We start from the raw sequence: 22261 nt of genomic DNA on the forward strand, positions 1-22261 counted from the left end.
TGGGAGAGGTTTATTGATGATATCTTTCTCCTGTGGCATCACAAAGCAAATATATTTTACGTTAATCTGCACCACCAGGATGGCAGAATCAATAATTCTGTACACATCAAACCCACCAATCATCAGTAATTATCTTTGCTACAACAGTTTTCACCCATATCGCAGAAAACTATATGTATCATTCAGTCTTGCCGTCAGCAGCATAAAGATTTTGTTTAACCCTTAAAGCCAGTGCCTCCTGCAATGACAATCTGAGGAAAGCCTTTACTGCTAGGAGTTATCCCACTCGACTGGTTGACAGCCAGATTTCCTGTGCCATGATTCTGTCCCTATACTCGCCAAGTAATCTACCTCAGTACTCTTCATAAATGATCATCATCCTGATCTGCAAAAAATCAACACATTTTAAATTAAGCATTAAATCTTCTCTCATCCTTGCCCCACACACATGATGATCTTCCTAAAAGCCCCACTGTCACATTCAGGAACCCACCAAACCTCAGAAACATTATCACTTGTTACGAACCACATCAACCCCTGACCCTTCTGACTCTTTACCCTGTGAACAACACTGCTCTAAGACCTGGCATCTACATGTAGCCAGTACCACTTTCACCAGTAGTATCACCAACAAGTCTTACCTGATACGAGGTCTTCATTACTGCACTTCATCCAACATCATCTACCAGCCTCAATGCAGACTCTGCCCAGCTTTCTCCATAAGTTTTCATACCAACACTTTAGCGAAATGAATATGTGGTCACTTTCTTGCCTGAACACAGATTATTTGGTTATGAAAGTAACATTTTCAAATGTCAAACCATTTTAATGGCAAACTACATTTGAAGCTATATAAAATAATTTCATCATAATTAGGTTTTTTTTTTTTTAACCATTGATATGTGACATTTCAGTATTCTTAAAGTTACATTGTCCCATTTCCATTTTCTAGATTTATTAGGGTTAGTGCCATATAGGCCTACCACAAATATTTTAAATCCACATAACATCTTAAATAACGTTTCTAGATAATGAAATACACAAGCTGATTTTCTTGTGAAATGGTTTATCATTCTCTTTAAATACAGAGTAAATTAGTTCAAAATATTATTTTATTTACATATTTCATAACAATGAGATCATGTTCTATTTATGTTTCTTTCTTCTCTTGGAATCCACAGCAGCCTATAAAAGGGATTAAAACTACGTTAGAACAATAATCATAAATAATAAATTAATTTTACCACATTTGTAAGAGAAAATATGCAAATCAGATAACAGAAAATCACAAGCACTTAATATTCTAATAATAAGTAGATAAAGATGAGAGTATATTCTACTACTGTGATGTAACTTGAAAAATAATCAAAATATCAGCAACCACAATCATCTGAAGGAAATATTGACAAGATAAGAGATCTTTATAACAATAATAACTTCTTTGCAACAACTGCTCACATTTTCACGACTGTATTATCATCTTGAATAATAAATTTCATGATGTTCCGTATTGATATCTATAGTATGTCATAGAAAGAAAGAGATCCACCTTATCAATACTAAATTTAATAATGTTTTTTAAAACAGGACCGGTTTCGACTTATCACAAGTCATCCTCAGCTGTCATTTACATACACATTATAATACATGTTTTAACAGTTGTATCTTACAAATAAACATGTCATGTTTGATAGACATTAGGTAGTATGTCTAGAAGTGAAATTCTGCTTCTTCCGTCTAAGTTTAGAGGATCAAGTATATTAAAAAGATATTTATCTTTAATACATTAAAAGAATTATAACACATGATAAAATTTGTTGTTTACACCTGACCTTGAATATAGCATTAACGTTCAAATTTTACTAGTAATAGTTCTTTAAAAGGGCTTTCATATTGCGTTGTTTTTAGTCGACTAAATATGCTTAAATGTAACCACATGTGCTTATACAGTATACTTTTTATTAGGCTTAGACTTTGTTAAAATGAGTAATGTGAATTCGAAGTTGAAATTACAATAACAAAGTGAAATGCGTTTGAAATAATAGTAAGCTAGGTAATTGTAACTTCTGTTGAATGACTCCTGCAATTATATGCTATTTAAAATACATTTCATGCAAGGAAGACATTAGCACACTTCAATATATAAAAGTTGAAAGGTATAAGACAATCATATACGTTATGTGAAATTCATATGAAGTATTGTTCTTTCTTCATGCGTATGTGTCAATTTCAAATGGGGTAGTATACTTTATATAAACCTTGTCAAATTAAATAATGTGAATCTGAATTTGAGATTGCGTTGAGAAATGAAATGCCAGGTAATTAAAACCTGTATTGAATGACCTCTTCAAATATATACTGTGTAAAATACATTAAATGAAACATAAGACAATGGTACATTTCAATATGCAAGTTAAAAGGTAAGAGGCAGTCCTGCAAATTTGTAAATCTTCATATGAAGTACTGTTCTTCACGTGTACATGCCAAGTTCAAATGGGGCACTATTGGCCACTATTTGCTAAAGTCCAATCACTATAAACTTATATTGTCTTGGTAAATATACAGACTGAAGATGAATGTGCTGCTAGGGTTATGAAAGCTGTTGTTGTAGGTGGTTCTTTTTCGGTCTATGATACTTGCTAACTATTGTCGTGAGATGATTGGGAAGTATATCGCTTGGCAGCTTGGCGTGTACAAATTTGCAGGACTGCCTCTTACCTTTTAACTTGCATATTGAAATGTACCATTGTCTTATGTTTCATTTAATGTATTTTACACAGTATATATTTGAAGAGGTCATTCAATACAGGTTTTAATTACCTGGCATTTCATTTCTCAACGCAATCTCAAATTCAGATTCACATTATTTAATTTGACAAAGTTTATATAAAGTATACTACCCCATTTGAAATTGACACATACGCATGAAGAAAGAACAATACTTCATATGAATTTCACATAACGTATATGATTGTCTTATACCTTTCAACTTTTATATATTGAAGTGTGCTAATGTCTTCTTTGCATGAAATGTATTTTAAATAGCATATAATTGCAGGAGTCATTCAACAGAAGTTACAATTACCTAGCTTACTATTATTTCAAATGCATTTCACTTTGTTATTGTGATTTCAACTTCGAATTCACATTACTCATTTTGACAAAGTCTAAGCCTAATAAAAAGTATACTGTATAAGCACATGTGGTTACATTTAAGCATATTTAGTCGACTAAAAACAACGCAATATGAAAGCCCTTTTAAAGAACTATTACTAGTAAAATTTGAACGTTAATGCTATATTCAAGGTCAGGTGTAAACAACAAATTTTATCATGTGTTATAATTCTTTTAATGTATTAAAGATAAATATCTTTTTAATATACTTGATCCTCTAAACTTAGACGGAAGAAGCAGAATTTCACTTCTAGACATACTACCTAATGTCTATCAAACATGACATGTTTATTTGTAAGATACAACTGTTAAAACATGTATTCTAATGTCTATGTAAATGACAGCTGAGGATGACTTGTGTTAAGTCGAAACCGGTCCTGTTTTAAAAAACATTATTAAATTTAGTATTGATAAATTGGATCACCTTTTTTCTATGACACGTATTATCATCTTCTTCTTTTATGACCACATAGGATCACTTTAGTCAGTCCATCGTTCAGGTCTCTTTGAATTGATTGTTCGGGCTTTGCGGTCGTCCCAGTACTTCTTCAGATGCTCCGATCTTCGTGCCCTTTCCTCAGTTGAAAATATGCGTGTTTTTGTTTTGTTTTGTATAAGGGTAAAGCGGAGGTTTGTATTCTTGAGTATGGTATTCAATTTTATCTTATTCATGGTGTCTTCTGTTGTAAGGCCTATTTCCTTCAGATCCTCTCTTACTTCTCTGATCCATTTACAGCCTGTTGTGGTATTTTTTTGAGACAAGAACTTCTCTGATCCATTTACAGCCTGTTGTGGTATTTTTTGAGACAAGATTGTGTTGTATTAGTTGTTTCAGAAGTCTCACATCCTGCATCCTCATGATATGTCCAAAGAATCCCAGTCTCCTCTTACGCATAGTATCTGTAGTGGGTTCTAGCTCTTCGTACACGACTTTGTTAGGTATTAACCGCCATTGTCCATCTTTCTGGTATTTTTTGTTGATGCAGGTTCTTCTAATCCTCCTTTCGATTTTCTGAAGTCTGTCAGTCTTTGATTGTTTATTCAGGTGAAAAAGTGTTTCTGCTGCATATGTAGCTTCCGGTTTTATAACTGTGTTGTAGCGTTTTATTTTTGCATTTATTGATAGACATTTCTTTTTGTAGATATCCCATGTTAATTTTTGTGCTTTAGCTAATCTATTTGTTCTTGTTTGGATTGAGATTTTTTTCATTTAGATTATGTGTTATTATTTCTCCAAGATATTTAAACTGAGTTACTATTTTGATTTTATTACCATTTATGGTAACTTCTTTTAGTTGTGTTAGTTTTTGGGGCATAATTTCTGTTTTTTCAAACGATATTTTGAGGCCAATTTTATTTGCAATGTTTTGAAGTTTTGATGTCTGGGTTTTTGCTTCTTTTATGTCCATTGCTAGTAATGCTAAATCGTCAGCGAAACCCAGGCAATTTGTTTTGATTTTTCGGCCAATCTTTATTTTGGAGGGACATTTCCTAAACCATTCCCTCATTACCATTTCTAGAGCACAATTAAATAATAGTGGTGAGAGCCCATCTCCCTGCCATAGTCCAGTTTTAATCTCAAATGTCTCTGATGTTTCACCCCTAAACTTCACTTTTGATTTAGTGTTAGTGAGAGTCAATTTTATCATGTTTATTAATTTGGAGTGTAGTCCAAGGTGTCTTAAAATTTTTAACAGAGATTCTCTATGGATGCAATCATAAGCTTTCTTGAAATCTACAAATGTTATCAGCATATCGCTATTTCTTCTCCTGTTATAGTCCATTATCAACTTAAGACTCATGATCTGATCAGGACAGCTCCTCCAGGGTCTGAAACCTCCTTGATATTCTCCTAGTTCTTTCTCAAGTTGTAAACTTATCCTATTAAGGATGATTATTGAAAATATTTTGTATGTTATGTCTAGCAGCGAGATTCCCCTGTAGTTATTAGGGTCGGTTTTGTCTCCTTTTTTGTGCAGTGGGTGAATGAGGGCTGCTGTCCAGTGTCCTGGTAGTTCTTCTTTAATCCAGATAGAGACAAGTTGTTGATGGAGGGCAACTTTTGCTGATGTTCCTGCATATTTCCAGATTTCTGCAAAGGTCTGATCTCCTGGCGCTTTGTAGTCTTTTAATTTATTCAGAGCTTGGTAGACTTCCTTTATTGTGCAGGGATTGATGTTCTCTGGTGGTGTTTTTATCGGGGTGTTGGTGTCCAAATGAAGGAGTTCTGTAGGTTCCTCACAATTTAAAAGCTTGTTGAAATATTTAGCCAGAATTTCTGCATTGTCTTTATTGTTATGAGCCAGCTTACCATTTTCATCCTTCATTAGTAGGGTCGGGGGTTCATATTTTTGGAGCTGCTTTCTGAAGGTTTTGTAGTAGTCCCTTGATTGAGTTTTATTGAATTGTTCTTCAATTAACTGCAGTGTGTCTTTATGATGTTGCCTTTTTATTATTCTTAAGACTTGGGTAGTTTCTTTTCTCTGTTTTACTAGATTTTGATAGGATATTTCTGTTTTTTGGGACTGATGTAATAGCCATTCCTGATGTCTTTTCTCCACTGTTTCATCACTGTATCATCTATACAGACAGCCCGCACATACTTTATACTGATGGAATTCACAAAGTTGGATGTGCCTATGTAGTCTATCAGGATGGTGTTGAAATATTTTCAGCCCAGTATAAGCTTTCAAATAGCTGCTCAGTCTTTCAGGCTGAACTCTGGGCCATAAAGAATACAGTGCTGTGGTGCAAAAATAACACCAAGAATGTGAAGATACTCAGTGATTCGCAAGCAGCATTGAGCTCCATTAACAACAAGTACAATACATATCCGATAGCCGCTAGTACAAGGGCAGAAGCTGAAGAAAGTCCTCACATCTGTATATCTTGGATTTGTGGTCATACAGGATTTGATGGAAATGGAAGAGCAGATTCTTTAGCAAAATTAGCCACCACATCAAACATCGGAATTACGTATGATGAACCTCCTGTGTGCTATGTTAAGCGTCAAATCAAGAAATATATTATACATCAATGGAACAAAAGCCGGACTTCTAGCTTGAAAGGATCTGTTACAAGAGAACTATTCTTCCCCAAAATTAAAGATTGACATCAGAGTAAAGTATTAGTGCCTAACTTTGTCCTACACAATTTCTATCAGGAATGGAAGATTTAAATCTTAACTTGAACGATTTAAAATCCTAATTACAGATGGATATTTATGCTTTTATGGTTCTGCTCAAACAGTGGATCATCTACTTTTCTCCTGCACCGTGTATGGAATGAAAAGACTTATACTCGTATTTGAGGCATCTTTAACAAATTGAACTCTTAATCTTCCATTTTAAAATATTTTAAGATTATAAACTACAGCCCTAATGTACTCTTGTGAAATAGGGCTCCATGCTGTACTGGATATTCAATAATAATATAACAACAATAATAATTATTACTCCATTGCTTTTCCCGCACCCTGGTGGGGTTGCGCGTGAAAATTTTCTTTCCTAAATGTTGATTTGACCCTGTTTTAAGGCTGAATGCTCTTCCTGACACCAAACCTATCTAGAAGGGTGTATTTCTGTGGTGCGGTTAAAATTCCTGGACCAGCCAGGAATCGAACCTGGAGCCCTCTGAACTGAAGACCAGTATGCTGACCATTCAGTCAAGGAGTCAAACACTTAAAAAAAAAAAAAAAAAAAAAAAAAGTAATAATAATTGAGCCATGAATTTGATTTCCCCTCACAATTTATTCTATTTATTATGTCTATTTTAATGTTTACTGATTATTTTATGCATAACTATGGTATTTTGTCCCCATGTGTAATGCCCTCGGGCAAAATGAAATTATGTTCCTAAACTATGGCCCTAGGGTAAAGGAGCTTTCCGCCCTAGGAGCGATCTGCCCTATGCTTTCTCCCCTTGCTTCCCTCCCTTACCCCTGCGGATGCGCCGTGCTCTCTTCACGCCGCCTGAGCGAGTCGCCTTGCGCGATTGCCTCGCTTGGCGAGGTCGGGCGGACTCGCTGTGAGCAGCTGTTCACTTGGTGCCTGGCTCTCTTTCTATCTCGAGCACCACACGGCTCCGTCGAACCCAGGACCGCTTGGGGTATGGGAGGTAAGCGTTTGACTCTTCATTGAACTTGTGGATGATGGGAGGACATTTCTTTTCTCGTAAGCCCCTTGATGGGTGCTAAAGATAGGTTTAAGGCATTTTTAAAAGCCAAGTTGTTTAAAACCTAACAAGTGTATATTAGCAAGTTCTCGGTGAACCATGCGTTCTGATTCCTGCAGTTTAGAGCATGTTTTCGAAAGTTTGTACCTCCTTGGTAGGTGTAAGAAATGACGTGGGGCAGAGCATTTGCTCTTTTAAGAAACATTTGAAACCATTGAATGGTCGCTAGGGGTACGTTGTGCTCCCCCTTCTTGAGTCACTTGAAGTGGCGTATTATTGATGATATATGTAAACAGAGTTATTTATTGTTTTCGAGTCCACTGTATGTTAAATGGTGAACAGGGCTGGTCCCCTGTGAATTGTACGAGACACCTGTCAATGTAAACCTCAGGGATGTTAGTTTTTGAAACATTTAACATTTTTCCTATTCTCTTCGATGTTTGTTTTCCTTGCTTAATAAATTTTGTTATACTGTTTTCCTGCCGGTATCACTGTTTTTCCCTCTGGGTAGGTTCCATCCTTACATAGTACAGATCCTATGAGGGCCGCACCTTCTTATGGTTAACCAGAGATAAATTACGGAACAATAATAATAGTAATAATAATGGCATACGTTAACACCACAACACAAGGAAATAAATATTCTGACAATTTTATTCAGTATTCATCATAAAGAGAGAAGAATGAGATGTAATATTGATTGCTCCATGCGGGAAGAGAATAAAAGGTTATGTCAGAGATGGTAATAGGGAAAAGAAAAAAAAAAAAAAAAACACAACTAGGCCTACAACTATGTAACAGAATTTTGCTACAAACAGCTTTCCAATTGTGTAGTTCATTTAGACAGGTCAGGTTTGAGTTTGAGTGAATATGGAATAGGAAAATTCACCTGAAAGATTGCATGCCATCAGGAAGATGGTTGGCTCAAACCTCACCACTGTCCGCCTCGAAGATACAGCAGTTTCTGTGATTTCCCACTTTCACACCAGGTGAATGTTGGAGCTGTTAGTGCTCTGTAAACATCTATTTTGCCTTAACTCTTCAATGAAGAATTGAAATATCATGAATAATTGCTATAAATTCAACAAAACTAAGGTAGGATTGTGGTTTTGTGTAGGATATACAGTAAACCAAATTATAATTCTGAGAGCAAATGACCTGGATGTTAAGCCCCTTTAAACAATCATAATCATCATCCTGAAAGCACCATAAAACAATTAAAATACACAGAAATAGGCCTACAGCATAGACTAACATGGTGCCCATAAAGTAAACTGAAATAAATTGATCATAACAAGACCTTGACTTGTTTTAAGGCATCATAATAAAAGATTTTCATTCAGGCTTGTAAGCCATGGTTGGAGTTTCAAGCTTCATACTCATATGGAGATTAATTGCCACAAATTTGTCCCAAAAGAGTGCTGTGATATTTTAGAAGGCAATACTGGAGTCACTGGATCCTCAAATGCTATTGACTTCAGTCGAGATCAAGAAAAAAAATTGGCAACTAATTGACTGCACCACTGAGGTAGGTGCTATCATACTTACTGTTTGTTTGTCCAACCCCTGTCCTGCTTCTCTACAAGGCTGAGTATGACGTGATATGAATCTGTTGTGGTGGTTTTAATGACCGGATGCCCTTCCTGATGTCAACCTCATCAAAGGAGTTAATAAGATGAAATTGAACGATGTGATATATGATAGTAGGAAAGGGAGAGGGTGAAACCCGGTGCTTGCACATAGCCTACTCCTGTCCAATAGCACCAAGGGGTCTTCTCAAGGCTTAACGTCTCCATCCGACAGATGAAATGGTGTATGGCTTTTAGTGCCGGGAGTGTCCGAGGACATGTTCGGCTTGCCATGTGCAGGTCTGTAGGCGACCTGCGTGTTGTGATGAGGATGAAATGATGATGAAGATGACACATACATCCAGCCCCCGTGCCAGCGAAATTAACCAATGATGGTTAAAATTCCCGACCCTGCCGGGAATCGAACCCGGGACCCCTGTGACCACAGGCCAGCACGCTAACCATTTAGCCATAGAGCCGAACATCTGACAAATGAATCACCATCAACAGATTCATACACCCTTGGAATTTAATCCAGGCTTTTGGCACATAATCTAGTGATTGGAAATTGTATACCACTACCAACCCTACCCCGCTGGCCAACATTCTGATGGTGAAATTTTTATCGACCAACGGGACTCAAACCAGAACCAAGGTGTCAGACCGTTTAGACTTCAACACCTTAACGATCATGGACACCAGGCAGGCTAGGTGCTATAGTACTGTTCTACATAAAATTATTGACTAAAAAGAAAAACACAATAACCTTCTGTCTTGTATTATCAAAATCCAAAACCTTTAAATACAACATTCTTCGGCCATCCTCCTCAAAAAAGTCCAGTACAGGGATGTTTCTTCAGAATTCTTTTTTTTTTTAATGCCACACCGAGACAGATAGGTCTTATGGCGACAATGGGATAGGAAAGGGCTAGGAGTGGGAAGGAAGCAGGCCGTGGCCTTAATAAAGGTGCAAAGTACAGTCCCAGAATTTGCCTGGTGTGAAAATGGGAAACCATGGAAAACCATATTCAGGGCTGCCGACAGTGGGTTTTGAATCCACTATCTCCTGGATGCAAGCTCACAGCTGTGCGCCCCTAACCACATGGCCACCTCACCTGATTTCAGTATTCTTAAGCACACATCTAATAAAAGTACTGCAAGTGACAGCAGACTCGTTTACATAATATTGCAGTTACAGAGATAAAAAGATGAAGTTTATAACTGCAGGTAATTGTTGCATTGTGTAAAGTGACTGTGAATAACTCTGTTTTTACAATAATGAATCAAATTATGTTCTTATAAATAAATAATATAATGCTACAAGTTAAATGTTCATTTTACTATTTAAATTAACAGAATCCATCGAGATTAAAAATTTGTCTATCCATGTGGAAAGCTACCACCTAAGTCCGTATGCCAATCACATCCCCTTTATTATTTAAATTCCTGCTGTCAATAAACCAAAATTTAAAAAAATATCAGGTCTTTGTCTGTTGGCTGATAAGTATATTTGCCTGATAGCAGCTGAGACTTTCATGGTCTGCATCAGCATTATAAGCTTCCAATGAAAGCTGAGCCTTTCATGGTCTGCATCAGCATTATAACCTTCCAATGATTCACTAAAGACGATGTTTAGTATTCCTAGTCTGCAAATGATCTTTGAGAATACCGGAGGTAACAGACCCCTCGAGAATGTAAAATATGTAATCTTAGTGATAGGTAGAGGCACCTGTTCTTTGCAAAGTGCAAAAGTTTTGCAAAATATTACAAATTTGGCTCAAAACACAAAATTATTTATCTTTGAGCAAAATCGTGATATAACTGATGAAATTATGTGGAATTACTCTTTAAATCAAGAAGCATAATAAAAGGTGATTTTAAAACAATGAAGTCTCTCACCTAACAAAGCAAATTCCCACCCTATGAGAACTTTCAACATCAGAATATCTTGAACCATACACAGTGTTTAGGGATCTAGTTGGTAGTTCATGTAGATCAGGTTAAGATATTGATGTGATTATCGTTCTTATTTCCCTAACATCAGAATATGGGCATTTTGTGAAAGCTACAGTGAAGGCTTTATGGATCCCAGTCAGTAATGTTGATAGCAAGGGGACATTTTCAATGTATTGTAATATAATGTCTGGCAGGAGAACAGCTCTTACTCCTAGTAATATGGAATTCATAGTATCTCTTGTCAGTTTCAGACTGCTGTATAAATTTTGTACGTAGGCAGGATAAAATTTGTCCAAACATCCATGCTTTGTTTTATGTAATATGTGTTTTCATCAGAAGCATAACTCTCATGTTCCATGTTCCTAGGTAAAAATAAAATATGTGATACTGTAAATAAGCTATCAACTATCTTTTGGTTTAACATCTGATGCTGAAAGGTGGAAATAAAATAAGCAAAATTTTTGAGGAAATAAATAAAAATAGCGAAGAACATACCGAAAGAACTTTCTTTAAATGACAAAATTAGGCAAAAATTTTCACCACAAACAGGTGCCTCTAGTGATAGGAGATAGCTTCAATATCTACTAGACTGGATTGGTGTGAGAATGTTGCTCATAAGATTGGGTAGTGTAGGCATTTGAATGGACTTGGTAGACTGATATGTAACAGCACCTTCTGGCTCGGTGAGGAAGGCAACAGAAAACTACTTCATTCCTCATTTCCCTACGTCTTTTTATTGACACCTAAGCTACCTCTGGCAGCTAATGGTGCACCTGTTGAGAATCCAACCAGCCTTTGGGTTGATGACGGGACATATATTCTTTTCAGCAGAAGCTGAGAAGTTACATAAAATGAAACACCAGCAATCAGACACAGTTAATGAAATAAATTTATAATCAAAAATACCTGTCCTGGCCGTCCGTAGAAGCCCAGTATTCCATCTTTTGACTTTCGTGTACTTTTCCTGCCACTTAAGTTAGAGCTTTTCCCAGCATTCAGCAACCTCTTCTCTTCAGCTTCTTCTAAACGCTGCTTTTCTTTCAGCACTTTGAGTTCTTTATAATTAACAAAAGGTTTCTTTGGAGGTTTTGCTCCAAGTCTTACAGCTAATGCTATTTTTGCTTCCTCTTTCTTCTGCGGAGTATATCCTGACATAGCAAATTTAAACACTTCATATCTTGCTCTCTTCATGTCCATCTCTTGTTTACTGTCTTTTTTACTCCTTGGCTGATTTCCCTCCTTGAGAGATTTGCTACCTTTTTTCTTATATGATTCATGGACAACAAATTCAAATGAATCAGCAGCTTCCTTCTTTAGAAGAGCTGATTTTGTGGGAATAAATGATGTCTCATCAATCATAGCAAAACTGAAACAGATGCAGATATTTATATTTAAAATGTTATAGGATAAAATAAATACATAACACCATAAATTCAAAGAAAATGTAATAAAGAAAAAGAGAATGAGGTACAACTTGAGAATAGCTCTTCACCCAAGACAGCTACAGCATGCTGCAGCTGCATGCTGATCAGTGCTCTTTTGTTGCTAGTGTCTTACTTAAATGCTCACATAACAATGAAAAAAAAAAAAAAAAAAAAAAAAAAGAATTTAGTGCTGCCTGGAATTTTGTCACTGCCGATTCCAAAAATGCCATCCATTTCTAGCAGACTAGTTTATGAGATATTCATAATATCATTATACATTGCTCTTATGACTACTTTATTTTTACAGGACCATTTGTAAATTGATTGTGTGGATAATTCTAACTGATTTTATCCAAACTCTATTCATGTCGTTTGCATATATACTGAAGTATTCTGACATTTATTTATCCTTTTCATCACAAAGAAAATGTATGAATAATCCTGATATGTTTTGTTTCATCTATGGGGAGTACACATTCATTCAGCTTAGAAAACCCATGACTGACTTTGTAATAAGAGGTTGTTTGGCCTATTTGAAAGTAAAATTGGGAGACCAAGATAAGGCCTGGGTACCTCATATTGCATGTAAAACATGCACAGAGGACCTGCGGCAGTGGAGAAATGGAAAACGGAAGTGCCTGAAATTTGGGAAACCAATGATATGGTGAGAACCAATAAACCACAGTGACGACTGTTATTTTTGTTAAGTTAATGTAAAGGGCATCAATAGCAATACCCGGAATAGGTGGATATATTCCAATCTACGCTCCGCAAGATGCCCCGTTCCACATTCAGAGGCGATACCTGTTCCAATATTTAGGCTACCAGTCTTCCAGAGTCATCAGTAGAATAGGATGAATCAGCTGAAAGCTATGCTGAGCAAAATTACAGTGATTTTACAGGACCTTCATCAGTTGCATCTGGTTTTAATCAAGCAGAATTGAATGACCTCATATGGGATCTAAATCTTCCAAAGAAGTCATCTGAATTGTTATCTTCCAGGCTGGCAGAGAAAAAATGTCTGTTACCGGGAACAAAAATCACAGTCTATCGCAAAAGAGAAACAGATTTTCTGCTATTCTTCACAAAAGAAAACTAATTTGTTTTTGCACCAATGTTGAAGATAAGTTACTGAAACTGGGTATAAGAAAATACACACCAAGTGAACGGCAGTTATTTATAGATAGTTCATATGCAGCCTAAAATTTGTTCTTTTGCATAATGAGAACATATACAGGTCAATCCCAACTGGTCACTTAGTTGCTATGCATGAAAATCAAGCTACAATATCCACAGTACTAGAGAAGATCTCATACTGTGATCACCAATGGGTTATCTGTGTCAATCTCAGTGATTTATCTTGCAGCACAAGTGGATATACCAAATACCAATGCATTATATGTCTATGGGACTCTGCAGCTAAAGATCAACATTGGGTGAGAAGACAGTGGGCTCTTAGAGAGAGCCTCATCATTGGAGAAAAAGACATCATCACAGAACCTTTGGTTGACAGAAACATCTTATTGCCACCACTGCTTATCAAACTTGGGTTAATGAAGTACTTCATCAAGGCATTGAATAGAGATGGAGCATGTTTTGGCTACATATGTATAAAATTTGCTGCAATGAGTATGGAGAAAATAAAAGCAGGTAGGCCTATATTTGACGGACCACAAATCCGTCAACTCATAAATGACCAGAAATTTCAGGACTCAATGAACAATACTGAGGCAGCTGCGTGGTCATCGTTTTGTGTGGTGTGAAGAATTTCCTTGGAAACTATAAGGCTCTTAACTATGATGAACTAGTGAAGAATATACTCACTGCTTTTTGTGCACTTGGTTGTAACATAAGAATCAAATCACACTACTTGCACTGTCACTTGGACCGATTTCCAGATTGTCTTTCAGATGTAAGCGAGGAACAGGGTGAGCGTTTTTCACCAGGAAATAAGTACAATGGAAGAACGGTACTGTGGACGATGGGATATACATATCATGGCAGACTACTCTTGGAGCATCCAGCGAGAATGTTCAAGATCTTTGCATTGGAGGAAATCACAGAAACGAGGATTCAGTGACCTGATGGAAGAAAATGAACAAAATGTGACAAATGTATAAATAAATATTGGTGGTTAAATAGATGCAGCTGCTTCATCAAAAAAAAAGTGCACGATCCATCCAAATGTCTTTTGTATTTGATTGTATGCGAGTGATATAGTTGTATGTGCGGACCAGTATGGTTAAACTGGTTATTATTTATTTAGCGTATGACTTACATACAGCACAAAACAATGGGGAATAAACAAAGAAAAGAAAAACAAGTTCATGATGGACACCTTCCAGTAGCTCTTATAAATTACAGTCCAGGTTCTAGAGCCATTCAACTACATAAGGTGTCGCATCAATAAAATCTTGTCTCTTGCCTGGGTAACATCTGATAGGACACTCAAAGGCAATGTGGTAGATTGTCTGTCATTCCCACAGTCGCAGGCAGCTAATGGTTTCCAACCCCATTTATATGCCAAGGCAGTACAGCGTCCATGATTAGTGCGTATCTGGTTTAATTGGACCCATAACTGTCAGGGTAGCTGGAATCCTGTGAGGCCTTTTATTATGCTGTTTGAATCACTGACATTGTAGAGGTGCCTTGGTGGATCATTCTTCATTCCATTTCTGTTGCATCTTGAAGTTGTTTACTGAGTGAGTTTCTTGGGTTTCTTGGTGGGTTTCTTGAAGTTATTCAGTGAAGTAATACCATATGATCTGAAATATCAGCATTGACTGGTAATTGTGGTTTGGACAAAATTTTCTGATATTCTCATATTATGCCATTTTGTCTCCTAAGATGTGCAAGAGCAATATCAGAGAGAGTTGGTAACCAGTAAACTGGGCTGGATTTAATGGTCCCAGATATCAATCTCATAGCCTGGTTTAACTGGGCATCAATCTTCTTAACATGGCAGCTGCTGCGCCAAGCTGATGCACAATATTCAACTATGGAGTAAACTAAGCCAAGTGCAGTTGTCCGGAGTACGTTTGCTTGAGTGCCTCATGAAGTGGCCGTAAGTTTACACTAGTAAGTTATGCAACGTGAATAAGCTCTATCTCAAAAACTACAGTTGATAGGGCAAAACCGAAAGCACTTTTGGAATCAGTGACCCAAATATACCCAGAAATAGATCAAAATTGTAAGGCACCAAAATCACTGTTCCCCAGTGTAGTAATCAGCTGCTGACAAAAATTATTGATTTCTTTACAGCATAATGGGTTAGACTTTGTGCCACAGTGGGTAATGATACCTATCTGTGTTGAATTCTGAGAGTGATGTCATATTTAATAAATTTTACCCAAGAGCAATGACTACTGACATGGGTGGGATGGAAAACGTTGCACGATTTCTGTTAGTTTCCTACACAAGTTAATATATTTCTAGGGGCAGGTTAGTGGGTCTCCAGCATTGGCAATGAACACATCTCCCTACTAAAGGTAATATGAGTTAAATTTCTATCATTCACCTTCTCAAATTATGTTCTTTATGCTGAGGAGCTATATTCAAGCTTTACTGAGAAAGAAAAGAAATGCTGGCTTCCAAAGTTAAGGATGTAATTAAAAATTACACAACACAAGGACAACAAATGACAATTATTCTGATTGTGCTGTAGTGTCTTAGAATTATAACTTCATAGCTCTAGTCCTGTACATATGGCCTGTAACCACAATTTCCAAAACGACAAGGGTATGGTTCTGAATTGATAGCTTTCTCTTTTTAATATGCATCACAATATGAAAATGATTGTGAGTGTTAACTAAAGTCTGTGATAAATGGGAAACACTTAGGCCTTGAGAAGCTACTCAAAATAGCCTGAACAAATGGCTGCTATGTTGTTGCCTTATGCCACCCACTCAATGCCTTGTACTCTGTAGAAAATTCCACTGCGTTAAATAGGCCTATCACTTGCGCCAGGCCAGAATATTTTTATTTTTAAAATAAAAAACATCACAATGGAAACAGCTTCCCATTTGACACAGATTATAGCCTAAATAACATCTGATATTTGGCCTTGACAATGAACTATCACTAATATGGGAGAAATCTTAATAAAAGTATAAAGTAACACATGATAGGCTATAATATTCCAGAAGGCTGTATCATATTTATAATAATATATTAGGTTTTATTGCCCACTAACTACTTTTACAGTAAGAAGCCAGAATTTTGTCCTTTCCTTTATGTGCTGGTACTTGTACCATCAGGAAGATAGCATAGTTGAGCACCTTCAAATATCACTGGACTGAGATGGGATTGAACCTGCCAACTTTGGCTCAAAAGGCCAGTGCTCTATTGTCTGAGCTACTCAGCCTGGCTATCATCTTTGTGACAGCTACGAAAGTCTTGAGATTAATATTTCTACTTGAGCGAGATGGTTATGCAGCATGGCTCATGGTAGCTGTAAGCTTCCATAAGGGATATGTTAGGCAAGAGCATCACTATCAGTAGCCCTGAAGATGGTTTTTCATTTTCCTCATTTTTAGATCAGAGAAATGGAGAGATTCTGCATTAATTAAGGCCATGATCAGCATCTTTCCAGTCTTAGCCCTTTCCTATCTCATCAATGTCAAAGAGGGGAGGGGAAAGAATGGTGCTTAAATGCAATATTTTATCCACAGATGTTACTTTTCTTGGTAAGTGACAGAGTAATGTCTTTAGTAACACCTAATACCAAGACAACTACACCTTGGCATAGGTATTACATACAGGAGCTATTTCTGTAACTCAAGTAAAAAAACTAAAAAAAGTATTGTAACATGATGGGGATGATAAATTCAGACACAACTGGTTGCATCTAACTCTATGACAAAATTTTATTTTATGGCAAAAGAAAAAACAACACGCACACAAAAAGTTACATAACTTAAACACAGTTCCACTTCTATTGCCTATACACTGACACAGCCACACTGGTTTCAGAGTTTGCTCACTCTATCACTAACACAAGTACACTAGTTCCAGTTATATACTGCACAGTATCCAATATTATACATGTCGTGCACTGTCTTAAATGGCCACCAGCACTCTTCATCGGTCGTATACTCAAACAGTCCTTGTTTGATGTCGCTTGCTGATCCTTGTCAAACTCTCATGTTGCACACCAGAGATCCAACTCCATGATACTGCTACAGACTCAACTCCACGACAGACTGAATGCTCGCACAACTCCACGGCGAATGAAAGACTGCACCAGAAAAGAATTTCAAACTGAGCTCAACACAAAGACACTCACTGGTCACCTGTCTGGCTTAGCACTATGAGAATAGTCCCGAAGATGGACACATATGGAATACTCTAGGCTTCCAGCTCTCCAGAGATGACTAGTAGTCACCAAGGGCTCCCAGGGAGACATCAGAGAGGCCGACATATCCTGCTACAAGCCCCTCCATCCTGACGTGTATGTGTGGGCAGTGGCCAATGGCCCAGCCGGGACGTCGATCGCTTATGGATGGGGCCAGACCAGCTCGCTCCTCCCATCTCAGAATCATCAAGGTGGCTGTCCCACGACAGTATATACAATTATTGTTCTATTAATTGTTAATATTTCTGTAGTTGCTTCATTTAGGTACCAAGGGATATCTGAGTTATGTGAGTAAAGAACCTGTATAAAAACTTACATTGTTGTTATGTTTGTAATAAAAGTACTTGTAAAAGCCACAATGCACATCCTGATCCCCATCTGACAAAATTCCTTTAACAAATGAAGCAAAACTGAACATCTATGCTTCATCTTTGCATTTTGATATGCATCAGATCAGTGGTAGCCAAGACTTGTTTCCCTCATGTAGTAGCGCGTTCTGGCTATCCCCCACTATTGCGACATTCCAGGAAAGTGTGTGAGAGAGACAGAGGTATGCTGTCAGTAGCAGCAGGTGGGAATAAGCAGAAAGTGTGTTTGTGGTGAAATTGGACTGATGAAGCAAACTCCATGGTCAAAACCTTAGTAATCAAATACCGGTACAATAAGTTGACAAAATGTATATTATGTATTATATAGTAACACTTGGCATACGGCACATGTATTCACTCTTTTCAGCAAATCAAAGGCTACTGTGACCTGAGATGGAATGCACATTAGTACGATCCAAACGTCCCATATTACCTCAAAAGATATAAACTCAAGAGGAATGAAGACATCAGACTCATGGTTGGCGCAATTACTTTAAAAACACTACTAAACGGTTACATATCCCTAATGGTATTAAGAAGAAAATAGAAAGTAGCCCTTGCACCCCTTAAAGGATGTATTGCAATACTTTTTGCACTGCAAGCCACAGGAGGCGACACAATGTTGAGTAGTCAGTAACTTCTACTGCCGGATATAAACATGACATTTTCCACAGCTATTTTTTTTTTCACAACAAACTTTGCTACTGTATTTCTAACTGATAACCATCAATACGGATCACAATTAAGTTTGTAATGGTAGCTATATTTGTTAAAAGGACTGATTTATAGGTGTACTTTTAAATTGTAATGTTTCATTTTCATTCATATTATATATGAAAATATTACACTTTGTTCAATATGGCAGCCTATAATTGTGGGAAGTAAGTAAATAAATAAACTACATTTAGACTGTACAATGTGTTCTATGTTTGGAACAAGGGGTTCATGATACAGTCAACCGCATGGAGTTGCACTCGTTAAAGACCATTAAACCCACATGTTGACAGGACCTGATCGATTTCATAACAGAAAAGAAAAATAGGCTCGCATACATAGCTGGATGATATAGATATTGATTCCCATACGGAACCTGAAATATTTGTCCTGAATGAGTAAATTTATAATGCCAATATAAATGGTCCATTATTGGACATTATAAATTTTCCAGCTAACACATTCCCGGTTGCCAGCGTTTCGCCCCAGTGTGCTAAGTTGGGCTCATCACTTGGTAAATAGCACACCCACCAAGATGCATGGCTAGTGCATACCGTGGAGGTCACTGTGAAGGCTACTTGGAGCTACCGGCAGTGCCAATGCACTATGAGAGACTTTGTCTCATTACCAAAAACTGATGCCTGCCTGGCCATCAGATGATATAGATGTTGATTCCCATAGGGGACCTGAAATATTTGTCCCGAATTAGTAAATTTATATTGGTATTACACAGTTGGAACAGAACATTGAAAGAACTTTAGGAGGTTGCATGTGCAGTCGAGGATGTATGCTATTGAGAAAGTACTGGGTGAGCAGAATAAAGTGGAACCGCTCCATCCTGTGCGCGGGACTTCCTGAGTGAGTGAGTGAGTCGGCCGGTGACGAAGTATAGTGCCGGATGTATTCAAGACCGTGCTACCACACCAGGTTTCAGTCTTTGTTGAATGTTGCAAACGTGGCATGTGTTTCGTTGGTGACATTAGTACAGTGTGTGAATTCAGTGAAATGACTCAAGTGGCTCAAGTCGGGTATCAGTATTATTTTGCTAGTGGCTTTACTTCGCACTGTTTTAAAAGCAAGTACAATTAGGCAACCATCTTGTATATAACACTAATGAGAGAGAAAAAAATGGAAGGGACCCGACACTTCAAAAAAGGAAGACAAGGGCCACAAAGGGCACGAAAATGAAAGACTCCCTAAGCCTCTAAGGATCTATAGTTAAAGCTAGGTTCAGCAAAATAAAGTGCAAAAACATTAAAATAGATTAATTTTTCTAGTTAGGCCTATATTTTGCACATCTTTATTAACAAATTAGCCAGTGATAGAGAATTCTTCTTCTTATTATTATTGCTATTAGCTTTACGTCGCAGCGACACAGATATGTCTTATGGCGACGATGGGACAGGAAAGGGCTACGTCTGGGAAGGAAGCGGCCATGGCCTTAATTAAGGTACAGCCCCAGCATTTGCCTGGTGTGAAAATGGGAAACCACGGAAAACCATCTTCAGGGCTGCCGACAGTGGGGTTCGAACCCACTATCTCCCGAATACTGGATACTGGCCACACTTAAGCGACTGCAGTTATCGAGCTCGGTGATAGAGAATTCAATTTGTTATCAGAGTAAAAACAGATAATAATGGCATTATAGATTCAGAAATTAATTTGTTTCTGAAGAATATGTTTAAAAGTATCTTATAACTTAATTCCTTTCCTGTAAGAACTTAAGTTACTCAATCACACACAATTGCAATTTGTGAAGTTCTTAATTTAATGTTATGATTACAGACAAAGTAGTGTTGAATTAACAATGTCAACCAATGTGCAAAATTAAAGAATAATAATAATATTTTAGTGATTGTCTGAATAGTGACATCAAATGCGATTTGGACATTCTCATGTACTTACAGAAGACATTGGTTGATAATTTTGAGCAACAGTGGTTTTAGAGAATCTTGTACATTAAATGCAAACATTTTTTCCCCCATGAAATGTTGTGCATTCAATTTAAGGAACAGAGAACTGAATTAATCAGTTCTATACCTGAAGAGGCAAGGAAAGAATATCTTAGCCCTCTAGGAACGAGGGTGAAGGTTAAGAAATAGAAAGGCTATAAATGATAGGAAAACAAAAGGGGTGTCACAACCTAATAGCCTACTGTCAAGACATAAGTTAATTACAGGAGAAAGGACAGGAAAGATTATCAGTGTGGTACCAATGGCAGACCCTTTTGGGGCTGTATGATCATTATGTATGACTTTAGAAGAGAAATCTTGAACTTTCATATTTACTTAATATTTGCATGAAAATAATTTTCCTGTGTTTTAACTAAGAACCAAGAAAAGGAACACAAATTATACACGTTTACATTTACAACTTAAGTTAGACAACATTTAGACCTATATTCAAATGCAATGAAACTCTTACACTACTACAATACAATAGGAAAAATATTTGCGTGCACTCATGAGCTATATAATAAGAATATATTAACAACAAAATATGTGCAATTCAGGAACAGTTTACCTAGATTCTTCATTGATAAAGCTTATTATTATGTAGATACCAGTAATGAAGGGGTTGAAAATAAACATTTTTGATGTTCTTTTCTATAAAAATAGGCCTACTGTGCAGAACAATGAAGTTCACTTTACGTACTGTAGGTGCGTATGATAATCTCATTACATATTTAGGAGGTCTATAAAAATCAATGTAGAATAATTACAATAACATGGGCATAGGCTAGGATGGAAACAAATGCGCTGGGACTTTAAAAAATCCCAGTTTGATTTTCGTTTTCGACCGCAGTTAATGCAATAAAATCACTACAGAAAAGCTACTCTCAACGTCAAGATTCGAACTTTTAAGTCACCGAATGCTGTTACATTCCAAGCTTTATTGAGATATGGACTTAATAAGAGCAGGTGTCATCTATTTGAAGATTTGTACAACGTAGGTATATAATATATTATAATATATATAACATCCCAGCATTCGCCTCGAGCAAGATAAATGAGAAAAACATGCGAAGTCATCCAGCAACAACACACATATTTAAAGGTCACACCTTCGAGTAAATAAATTCAATATTCAAATAAATAACTCTCCAATCATTTTTATATTATGTCTAATTGGGTGAAAGCTTTCAATTTGCAATATACCCGAATAATACTATTAAAACATATATTTTCTCGCTTTTGAAGTTTACTAGTAGAATCATTAAAAAAATACGTACTTTGTCACAGCAAAATTCTAATTTTGTTCTTCAACACTTTACTGTGTTCATAAAATATCAGGTTAAGAGGCGTATCAACACATGGTTAAGTAAATAAAAACAAACATTCCTCCATTTTATAAACAGTTGACCAATATAAGAAAATTAAATGCGTGCACTTGATGGAGAAAAATCCTTGTCCTGCTTTCTCTGGTTAAAAATTGTAATGGTTAATAGTTTTATAATCTTATTCATATATAAAAGAATATTTTGGAGCTATCTCTTGGAGCAAATAATACATGTGATAAGAAAAAAATGTG

The 22261-nt window shown here is 36.7% G+C and overlaps 2 protein-coding genes across 3 annotated transcripts in view; one reads left to right on the forward strand and one right to left on the reverse strand.

Moving 5' to 3' along the window:
- Positions 1–885: 885 nt before the first annotated feature.
- On the reverse strand, positions 886–22074 carry LOC136874759 (uncharacterized protein C1orf131). 2 transcript variants are annotated; one of them, XM_067148438.2, is made up of 3 exons: positions 21254–21355; positions 11778–12237; positions 886–1185 (listed from the first exon to the last, which is right to left on the reverse strand). In XM_067148438.2, exons 1-3 carry the CDS (start codon positions 21319–21321, stop codon positions 1147–1149), a joined length of 567 nt encoding a protein of 188 aa, XP_067004539.2. In that variant the 5' UTR covers positions 21322–21355; the 3' UTR covers positions 886–1146. The 2 variants fall into 2 exon arrangements, with proteins under 2 accessions (XP_067004539.2, XP_067004532.2); XM_067148431.2 differs by lacking the exon at positions 21254–21355 and adding an exon at positions 21963–22074 and having other exon boundaries at positions 889–1185.
- The window catches only part of LOC136874744 (WD repeat-containing protein 46), a 96178-nt gene continuing 95467 nt past the window's right edge, over positions 21551–22261 (forward strand). The window contains exon 1 of the mRNA XM_067148422.2: positions 21551–21679. The gene's annotated coding sequence lies outside the window, so the exon portion shown is untranslated. The remainder of the gene's footprint in view (positions 21680–22261) is intronic.

This window comes from Anabrus simplex, chromosome 1, assembly GCF_040414725.1.
Source record: "Anabrus simplex isolate iqAnaSimp1 chromosome 1, ASM4041472v1, whole genome shotgun sequence".
Taxonomy (NCBI): Eukaryota; Metazoa; Arthropoda; class Insecta; order Orthoptera; family Tettigoniidae; genus Anabrus; species Anabrus simplex.

What these genes read in the sequence shown, in the direction of transcription:
- LOC136874759 (XM_067148438.2), bottom strand. Translation starts at nt 21,321, where the DNA reads ATGTTTATTTTCAACCCCTTCATTACTGGTATCTACATAATAATAAGC. An exon ending in TTTATCAATGAAGAATCTAG is followed by an intron (nt 12,238 to 21,253) that starts GTAAACTGTTCC and finishes CATCTGTTTCAG; the next exon opens with TTTTGCTATGATTGATGAGA. An exon ending in TCTACGGACGGCCAGGACAG is followed by an intron (nt 1,186 to 11,777) that starts GTATTTTTGATT and finishes TCCCTTTTATAG; the next exon opens with GCTGCTGTGGATTCCAAGAG.